The following is a 10,666-nucleotide window of genomic DNA, read 5'->3' as shown; positions in this document are numbered from 1 at the left end:
CCTAAAAGTAATGTTGAGAGATATCGAAATAGATAGAGAGGGATCAACTAAAAGAAAGATTGATGGTAGTTGAAGAACAAAAGAATCAACTAAGGAGGCTATTGTTTGGTTTATCTTTTGCGTTTGTTATTTGAAAATGTGTTATAGGACTTTAGTAGTCAGTCAGGTCATTTGATTTGTGATAAGATACGTAGGATATCTATTTATTTTGTAGTAGCTGTAAAGAACTACTTTATGATGTCTTTGTCATATTTGCTTGCTAAGGTTGTGCACAATCGATTAATAATCGATAATCTACCACCATCGTAGTTGCTAATATTGTTGAGTATTACCAATATACTAATATATCCTTCTCAATTATCAAATTACTATCACATTCACATTCATTAACCAATCAGAGTAAAAACACATTCACATTCACAGATTAAATCACAGTAAAACTACATTCATATTCATATAATCATGAACATATTAATATGCTCTAAATTATTTATATCAACAAAAATAACAAACCTATATGTAGTTAAACCACCAAATTGTTAGCTCCACGTCTAAACTATTTGTATCCACATCTACCAACAAAAATAAAAATATATGTAAAATATGGAAATCAGTTATTTGTTACATACCTCAAGCACACAAATTACATTACTGTTCACCCACATTTCCCCCAAAATTCATGTAAGACCCAATCGATTATTTTGAGTTCTAGCATTCCGTTATATGATTTGAGAGTTTCCGTTGCTCCATTTGGTAATTTATAACTTGCAGGTATAGTTGGTTTAGATTCCGATAAGTTCGGGAATGATTTAGAGCACTTTGTTCCTAATTTGAAGGATTAAGTTGAAAGAGTTAACCAAAATCAATATTTTGAGTAAACAAACTCGAAATCAAAATTTGAAGGTTCCAATAGATTTATATGATAATTTTGAACTTGTACGTATGTTTGGATCGGGCCTCGTATGGCCTGGGGTTGATTCAACGCTATAAGCTGGAAGTAGGCAATTTGAATGAGGTATTTTCTTTTCTGGGTAGGGTTGCTTGATGCCTTTTCCGGCCTAGTATAAATAATCTTGTTATATAGTATTACATTAAGAGACAACAATTAGAGAATTAACTACAACAGGTCTACAATATATCTATTGAGTCGAGGCAACATGACAATTGCAACCACAACCTAAACTCAAAAATTGGTTCATAGATTCGCATTGTGGAAGAGAAAACACCATCGTTGAAAGTTTCAAATAAACTAGAGAAAACATAAAAAGATAATAATAACGTTCTACTATACAACAATACAACAAACATAATCAACCAAAATCTTTTCAAATAACACAATTAGGGGACAAATAATAGCTTTATTATTACCCTAAAAAAATGGCAAAAGTTGAAACTTTATCACATTAGGGTTCCTCAAGATTGGAACTTTAACCTCCAGGTTAGTGATTGACTATCACGCAAGAGATGACCTTCAAAAGGCAATGCAATAATGGAGAACACAAATTTATGCTCAAATATCTTAAAAAACAACGAGGTTCGTAGGCTGAAATCCTTCGACGGATTGGAGAGAGTGGAGAGCGAGAGATGAGAGAGAGAGAAAGACGGAGTTTGACTTAAAGCGAAAGAGTATTAAATGAGTCTTAAAACCCTTTTATTAAGATTTTGTTCTAGACCCTGAAGTTGTTAATATTCTGAAAAGGACCCTGACCCCACTTTAATTCCCCGAAACAAAGAAAAGGAGGGTCAAATCCTCAATTTTGAGTTTTTAGGAGGTTGGACTGCCAATTAATCTCAACTCAAACGTCCTAAATTCAATTCACCTATCTGCGTACTCCCAAGTCCTCAAAGCACTGAATTGTTCCTCAGCGCCTCTCGCTACTAAAAAGAGTTCCACAATTCCGATCGACCAAAGTCTTCAGACGATCTCATTGCTCGAAAATGGTATGGTTCATTTTTTTCAATTGCATTACAGCTTTCATCGAATTTATGTTCTCGTGAATTTTGGTTTTTTCTTTTAAAGGCTCAATCAGCAAAACCGATCTCGAGCCCGGTTCCTGAGTCGTTGTACCCAACCCTATCGTTTTTTATGCTTGCAGTTGGTCTCGTCGTAATGGCATCATTTTTCATGTGAGTGCTTGATCTGCCTTTTATTTCGAACTAATTATTGTCGGATTTACTTTTTCTAAATGCTGAATTTAGTCTTTAGTCTTTTTTATTTTTGTAATGGTACATGGTGCCTCTTATTATCCTTGAAAGGTGATGTTTGTTTGTTGTGATATTAGATTAATAGAGTAATTAAGTGTGCCATCGCGGTTTGATTATAAACTTCACAGACGGGAAAGGTTTCTTTATTGAGCTGAAGATGATTTGCTTAGAAATGAAATACTACTTACGGAATAATTAATAATAGTTGAAATGAAATACAACATTGAGGGATTAGTTCCCTCCTAGTAAATAAGGAATAAAAAGTAAGAATGGTTAAGTCGGCTGCATATATTTACACTTGATGGGTCCTCAGGACTTTGGTTCCATGGCAAAGGTAGTATAGCGCGAGTCAGCGAGCCTGTCTGGAAGTTCGAAATTCTAGTTGACAACTGAGCCTGATATTTAAGTGGAGAAGGATAGAGGGATGAGTCTACTATCCAATGAGTTTTGAAGCTGAAAATAGTAGATTTCTCGATATAAATCAAAATGGTATTTATCAGAGAGTGGTATTGTTGGGGTGATTTAGTGGGAGATGTCTTTTGTTTTAGATAATGAAAGCATTCCTATACATCCAAAAGCAACACAACCTCTATGCGATACTATGATGGGAAGATATGCTGTTGGTCTGATTTGAAAGCCTTGGGCAATTTATTTTTATACTAGGTGTTTTGTCTTGCTGGTCTTTAGTCTTGTATTATTAGTAGCTGTGATTGGGGCTATAATGCTGACTATGCATAGAACTACTAAAAATAGTTTTATCTCTGTGTGGTACTGATCTTTTGAAGCCAGTGTAATTAGTTTTTCTACGACAACAACAACTCCTCAGTTCATGTTATTCATCTTAAACTCATCTCACACTCAATAGTTTTTCTCAAGCCAAATATTTTACGTTGAGTAGGAGAAAGCACACTTATTATTTTGAGTCATTTTCTACTGCAATTGTCTCTATTCTTCAATATCACTAGCTGCTACCCACATGTAAACATCACTTTTACTTTTTACTACCCAAGATATCACTAAGCATCAGTCCAAGTCAAGTGTGCGCTTAGGAAGGAAAGGTGCTAATGAAAGAAAATGTAAAAATATATCTAAGAAACTAGAAAAAGATTAACTATAAAGATAAATGATAATAATTTGCTTAAAAATTGGAAAACTATAACTGAGTGAAACATTTTGAGTTGTAAAATTTTTTTGAACTGAATTGAGTGAAATATATGATGTCCAAATTATGTCGAACAAATTCAAGAACTACTTTAAGTTTTTGATTTAGATGTAAAGATACATTTTTAACTTTTAGTAACTAGATTTCTTTTATTAAGCTTTTAGCTTTTTTTTTGATAACCATGGTGTGTGGGTCAGCTTGCGCGCATCTCGACTATTTCCGTGGGATACTTGCTACCTCCCAGCAGTAACAAGTACCAGGTAACTCTATCCTCCAAGATTTGGACAGATGGGAAGAAGTGACCTATTGTTTTTGCCTCCGCTAGGATTTGAACCTAAAATCTTATTCTTAATCACTGAAAAGTTCATTCATATGTTACTAAGAAGTAATAATTAATATTCTTTAAAGACAACCCATTCATTGAGGCGCATGTCTTAGTGCTTTGGTATTTGCAGTAAAACGCCATCTAAATGAAGCGAAGTAACCAACTTATGCTCCACCTAGTTTTTAAGCCATCTCAGGCACATCAATGTCGACAATTATATTCAATCAACCACCAAAAATAGTTTCGGTATCCTTGGTTAAACATTTTCTGCCTTTCTCTATGGTATGACTTGTCAAAGGTAGCTTACATTGGCTCTCTTATCCTCCTCCTTTGACATCGTTGTTGTAGGGAAGAATTTCGGGTATTTCGGACAGCTGATATTTTTTCCTTCTTTATGTTTAAGTGAGATCCTTATAGTTATAATCATGGGAAATGCATTTTATGTGTGTTAACGCTTCTGTGCACAAATAGATTATTGTTCACTTATTCAATATGATTGATTATGACCCTTTATATCCATGCGCACTGAAGTTACACATGTTTGTGTTTGGGTTATCGGATTCACAAATTTGTTGGGACATGGAGTTTAGATGTTGTGAAAATTACAATTCACATATCACCCTGTGAAGTTGATTTCTGGAGTGAAGTATTGAGAAAATGGAAAAGGATCAAAACTGCCCTTGTACTATACGAAATTGGACAACTTTTTACCCTTTGTTAAAAGTTGGACCCAGATTTGCCATACCGTGACCAAAATGGCTCAAATTTGCCCTTTTTAACTAATATACCCAACTTATTTTTTCATTTTTTTTATTTTTAACTAACATTTTTTTGCCCAAATAATATGCCACGTATCCTCACCAAATCAAAGTGGACCAGATTTACCCTTACGCTATTTGTATGCTTCAATTTTGCCCTTATACTATGTGTATGGTTCAATTTTCCCTCCTTCTCCGTCACCACTAACACTTCTCCATGGGTTTGCCACCATGTGTTTCCTAATTTACACTCCTCTTCCTCCATCATTCACACAACTAGAAAATAGAAAATAAAAGACTAGTGAGGTGTACTTTTAACAAAGAGTTTAAAATGACCTGTCATGAAGCATACATTGCAATGCAAGGTGAAATTTTTTATTAACATGATCTGCATAGATGATGTTGCTTGTTTCATATGTTTAATTTTTGTGGTTATACTTGCACACTAAATAAAGTTACATATATTGTAATCAAGATAAGCAAAATAAAGATCCTATAAAGCTAAGAATATATTAAACCAAGTATCAAATATAATATTCGTTTGGAACAAACTGGACATTTTGGGAAGATAAATTATAAGAAGCAAGGAACATATCTAAAAACTATTGCAATCAGGAGATCATTTTGTAATACTCTAAACAATTTATAAGAAAATACTTAGACATATTTTACCTCAACTAGTAGATTGTAGAAACTAGCACTATATACATAGTGTCAAAAAATAATTAACATGAAAGATGCATAACCCCGAGCTAGTGATTTATTCAAGATAGGTGTTGAAGGAGGGCAAAATTGAATCATACACATAATACAACAACAACAACATGACCAAATTAGCTAAGCCCGCTTTCCGCATCTTGTCCTCAATAGGGGCCACACCCACCTTGTCGCGAATAACCTCATTTCTAATTCTATCTAACCTGGTGTGCCCACACATCCATCTCAACATCCTCATCTCTGCTACCTTCATCTTCTGGACATGAGCGATTTTGACCGGCAACACTCAGCCCCATATAACATTGTTGGTCTGACCATCGCTCTGTAGAAATTATCCTTAAATTTCGGTGGCACCTTCTTGTATAAGTGCAAAATTGAACCATTTGAATAGTGTAAGGATAAATCTGGTCCACTTTTATTTGGTTAGGACACGTGGCATATTATTTGGGTAAAAAATATGAATAAAAAAAACATTAGGCCTATTAGTCAGAAAGGGCAAATTTGAGCCATTTTGGTCACTCTAGGGGCAAATCTGGGACCAACTTTTAACGGTGGACAAAGTTATCCAATTTCATATAGTACAAGAGCAGTTTTGACCCTTTAAGAAATTATATTGTGAAAGAAGTATACCTTCTTCTAGTCCTACATTTTTCTTTCTAGAATCTTTTTGCTTGTTGGAAGTTTGAACTTAAGAGTTTGGAGCATTGATACTTGGCCAGTTATATTTTTCTTCGGCTCGCTCTTCGTCTCTTGGCTCTTTATCGTTGTAATTTTTCTGAAAAGTTGCAATAAGCTTTAATTAAACAACTTTTAGCTTAAAATTTCTAATTGTTCTCTTAATGATCTAGAAAAATTAGCCTTTTTTGATTGCCTGTACTGTTTCTCGTCTCCTTTGCATAGAAATACATACTTTATTGTTATCAATTTCAACCTCAACTAATTAATAGAAAATTTCTCAAAGCAGTTGTATAGCTCTTTGTTTGTTTGCTGATTGTATTTGCCTATAAAAGCAAGTTCATGTCTCTTGTCACAGTCTAGTAAACTAATACCATAGTCTCTTCATTTAATTAGTTGTTTATCCTAATCATGGATTCACTCACAAATACCATAATTCATCTATAAAATATACTTAGAAGGTGTTTGGCTAAGCTTATAAGTTGGTCAAACTGGCCTATAAGCACCCTTTGGCTTATCTACGCGTTTGGTAAACACTCAAAGGACTTATAAGCCAAATGCTTATAAGCTAAAATCAGCCACAAGTCATAAGTTGGTCACCCTCAACTTCATAAGTTGGTCACCCTCAACTTATGGCTTTTCAGCTTTGCAGATTCATTTGTCTTCTTCCATTTGGAATTTCTTGCCCTTTCTAATTTCCTTTAGATTAGGATGGCAATGGGGCGGGGCAGGTTTAGATACATGCGGGTGCGGTTAGGATTTAAATTTTTTTCAAAAATTAAAACTTTTAAGCTATTGCTAATTTTCTTCGGCTCGCTCTTCGTCTCTTGGCTCTTTATCGCTGTAATTTTTCTGAAAAGTTGCAATAAGCTTTAATTAAACAACTTTTAGCTTAAAATTTCTAATTGTTCTCTTAATGATCTAGAAAAATTAACCTTTTTTGATTGTCTGTACTGTTTCTCGTCTCCTTTGCATAGAAATACATACTTTATTGTGATCAATTTCAACCTCAACTAATTAATAGAAAATTTCTCAAAGCAGTTGTATAGCCCTTTGTTTGTTTGCTAATTGTATTTGCCTATAAAAGCAAGTTCATGTCTCTTGTCACAGTCTAGTAAACTAATACCATGGTCTCTTCATTTAATTAGTTGTTTATCCTAATCATGGATTCACTCACAAATACCATAATTCATCAATAAAATATACTTAGAGGGTGTTTGGCTAAGCTTATAAGTTGGTCAAATTGGCCTATAAGCACCCTTTGGCTTATCTACGCGTTTGGTAAACACTCAAAGTACTTTTAAGCCAAATGCTTATAAGCTAAAATCAGCCACAAGTCATAAGTTGGTCACCCTCAACTTATGGCTTTTCAGCTTAAAGGCTTTTACTAGTTTATCCCTTAATAATATTTTTAAATTCACAAAATATTTTTTCCCAAAATAAATGTTCTAACTTTCTCTTCATTCCATATCCGTTTTTCATCATTTTCTTTACAAAGAAATTTTTTAATTTATAATCTTTTGTAGAGTTTTGAGGGTATTTTAGTCATTTTAACAAAAAAATAATTTATCAGCACTTTTTCTACCAAACACATCAACTGTTTATTATCAGTTTCAACACGTCTATCCAAACACGTAAATGCTTATTTAAAAAATCAATTTCATCACTTAAAAATATTTTTCATCACTTCAAGCTTATCAGCTATTTACAATCAGTTAATCCAAACGGGCTCTTAATTTATTTATGATAGCATTTAGAACATCTTCAACCGGGGGGGTCCATTTAGAACTTCTTGCCCTTTTTGATTTCTTTTAGATGGGGATGGCAATGGAGGCATTTGCAAATTCATTTGTCTTCTTCCATTTAGAACTTCTTGCCCTTTCTGATTTCTTTTAGATGGGGATGGCAATGGGGCAGTGCGGGTTTAGATACATGCAGGTGCAGGATAAGATTTAAATGTTTTTCAAAAATTAAAACTTTTAAGCTATTGCTAATTTTCTTCGGCCTTCGCTCTTCGTCTCTCGGCTCTTTATCTCTGTAATTTTTCTGAAAAGTTGCAATAAGCTTTTAGTAAACAACTTTTACCTTAAAATTTCTCTTAATGATCCGGAAAAATTAGCTTTTCTGATTGCCTGTACTGTTTCTAGTCTCCTTTGCATAGAAATACATGCTTCATTGTGATCAATTTCAACCTCAACTAATTAATAGAAAATTTCTCAAAGCATTTGTATAGCCCTTTGTTTGTTTGCTGATTGTATTTGCCTATAAAAGCTAGTTCATGTCTCTTGTCACAATCTAGTAAACTAAGATCATGTTCTCTTCATTTAATTAGTTGCTTATCCTAATCATGGCTTCACTCACAAATACCATAATTCATCAATAAAATGTACTTAATTAAATTATGATAGCATTTAGAACATCTTCAACATGTGTTTTATAAGATAATAAAAAACTTTTAAACTACTTTAATACTACATAACAGAAAAATGAAAAGAAATTTTATGATGCTCATATTTTACTATCAAATTCATTCAAAAAAAATTAATAGAATTTAAGCGGGGCGGGGCGGGTTCAAAATAGCAGATTATGCTATGCGGGGCGGGGCAGGTTGAAGTCTTCATGGGTTTATGCGGGTTTGCCCCGCAACCGCACCACCCCGCACCGTTTGTCATCCCTACTTTTAGAGAATGTCTGTCTCTTGGATCTTGTCACTAAAAATTTCTTTTTATCAGAAAAATTGATACTTATTACGCACCCAAGGGTGTGGCGTGATGGTCGAGGAAGCAGGTACAAACCTTGGAGACCAGGGTTCAGATCCCCGCGGACAAAATAAGTTAGGTTTTCCCATCTTCCTAAGCTTTGGTGGACAGAGTTAACCGATACCTGTGCTGGTGGGAGATATTAGGTACCTGGTGAAACAATCAAGTTGGCCCAAACTTTATCATTATCAAGTGAAAAATAGATCTTTACTACTAAGAGAATATGAACTTTCCACAAACTTTTTTTTTTTTGGTTGCTTTAGGACTTGTAGTTTATTGTGCTTTATAAGTCACTACAATTTGATGTTGCATTGTCGCACCTCGTCAGAATTTAGACAGGGTATGAGAAAACATGGGTAAGAACATCTTTATTCTTGAATTACTTTTGAGCAAATAGCAGATGATAAGTAGTTGATCCTTTTGATTGTAAGTTGAGTGTGGCCTCATTTAACAAAATTCTGTTTACCTCAGAAGTTTTGTTTTCCCTCAAACCATAGAAAGTCCGATCTCTTTTTTGCCTCAGCATCTGTCCTTGTACTGGTATATGGTACTTTTCATCCATGTTTCCAAATCCTTGTGCAACATAGCAAGTTGAGTATTTCTAGAAAAGCTTCCATGCGTAGTATTTGTTGATCAACATTCTGATGAATGGATGAAGCACTTAAATGGTATCAGGAAATCAAATAAATTGGCCTCTCTGTGATTATGTTTAATATTCTCATCATCTTTTAGATGCATGAAAACCAAAATTACTGGGTTACGAAATTCTCGTAATTTGCTGATCGAGCAAATATTATGAGATTAAAAGCATTTTAGACTGAAATCTCTCCGTCCTAAAAGCTCTGTCTTATATCTTTTTCATGTAACTAGCTGTTAAATATTTGACAGCTATGAGGCTACTTCTTCAAGAAAGAATCGCAGTCTTGCAAAGGAGCTTACATCTGGTGCTGTAGCGTCCGTTTTCTTGGTCAGTCCACTAAAATGATTTGATCTTTCCTTTTCAATGGTTACTCATACTGACTGCCCCCCTCTCCCAAAACCCAACCTGGTGCAGGGTTTCGGATCTTTGTTCCTGCTACTTGCTTCGGGCGTATATGTTTGATATCTGTACGTGGATAGATGAGATTTTGTACTACAGATTTTACATGAATGGTGTTTTTAATATTGAATTAGAACTCACATCAGTTATAGCTGAAGAAAGCACCTATAGAGTGGTGGCATATTAACTGTAGTTTTGATCTGAGTAATATGGATATCTCTTTTGAGCATTAAAGAATTTGTTGAAGAACTGGGAAGCTAAGAGGATTTATTTCGTTCTCTTTCTGCACATTTTGAACTCTCCCAATGTTGAGTTCTATGCCTATAGAATGAGCATTGGAGAATTTGTTAAAAAAAAATCGATGTCTTTCATGGATTGACAAGTGGATTTCCATTTAAATTCTCTTTCTTTGGGTAAATAAAAGCATCTGTGTAGCCTACTTACCGATATAACCGGAATGAGGGCTAAGAAAAATTAGAAATGATGATTCAAATCTCAGCATAGACAAATAAAATTGGGTGACTTTTTTCGGAGCTCCTCGTTGTCTTTATTTTTTCAAGTTCTTACTTGGACGGATGACATGTGTCACCTTTTAAATATCACTTATTTATCTTTGATTAACTAAAGTTGGATTTTAACCATGGTTAGAATGTATACGTTTATGACCAGCGGGGACCAGATGTTAAGCGATCATTTAATTAGTTACTTGGAAGTTGAGAAACTAAAAGTGAGTTGTTACACTTTTGATTATGTGATAATGAGCAAGAGTCTCGTTTGAAGGTGGACATAACTATGAAGAACCGGGCCTTTCAATATGAACAGAGATTTGTATGTATTGTTGTGTCTTATCAAACATGCAAGAAGATATCCAAGTAGCCCTCTTGATTAATTTCTTTTGGGATAATAAATAAAATCTCCCAGGACTTGGTTCAATTTGCAACTTGCTGACCTAAACTATGATGTGTTTGTATTTTTGTATTAACCCAGGAACTTTTCTTTTTGGTGCTTATCCTGGAGCCAAATTTG

General features: G+C 34.2%; 1 protein-coding gene across 1 annotated transcript; it reads left to right on the top strand.

Moving 5' to 3' along the window:
- The first annotated feature begins 1,775 nt into the window (after positions 1–1,775).
- Positions 1,776–9,896, top strand: LOC104089603 (uncharacterized). Its single transcript, XM_009594539.4, has 4 exons — positions 1,776–1,941; positions 2,021–2,127; positions 9,490–9,568; positions 9,656–9,896. Exons 1-4 carry the CDS (start codon positions 1,939–1,941, stop codon positions 9,701–9,703), a joined length of 237 nt encoding a protein of 78 aa, XP_009592834.1. The 5' UTR covers positions 1,776–1,938; the 3' UTR covers positions 9,704–9,896.
- The last annotated feature ends 770 nt before the right edge of the window (positions 9,897–10,666 follow it).

The sequence above is a fragment of the Nicotiana tomentosiformis genome, chromosome 5 (assembly GCF_000390325.3).
Source record: "Nicotiana tomentosiformis chromosome 5, ASM39032v3, whole genome shotgun sequence".
In the NCBI taxonomy this organism is placed as follows: domain Eukaryota; kingdom Viridiplantae; phylum Streptophyta; class Magnoliopsida; order Solanales; family Solanaceae; genus Nicotiana; species Nicotiana tomentosiformis.
Note: the sequence above shows the minus strand (reverse complement) of the source record. Positions and strands in the feature narration are given on the sequence as shown.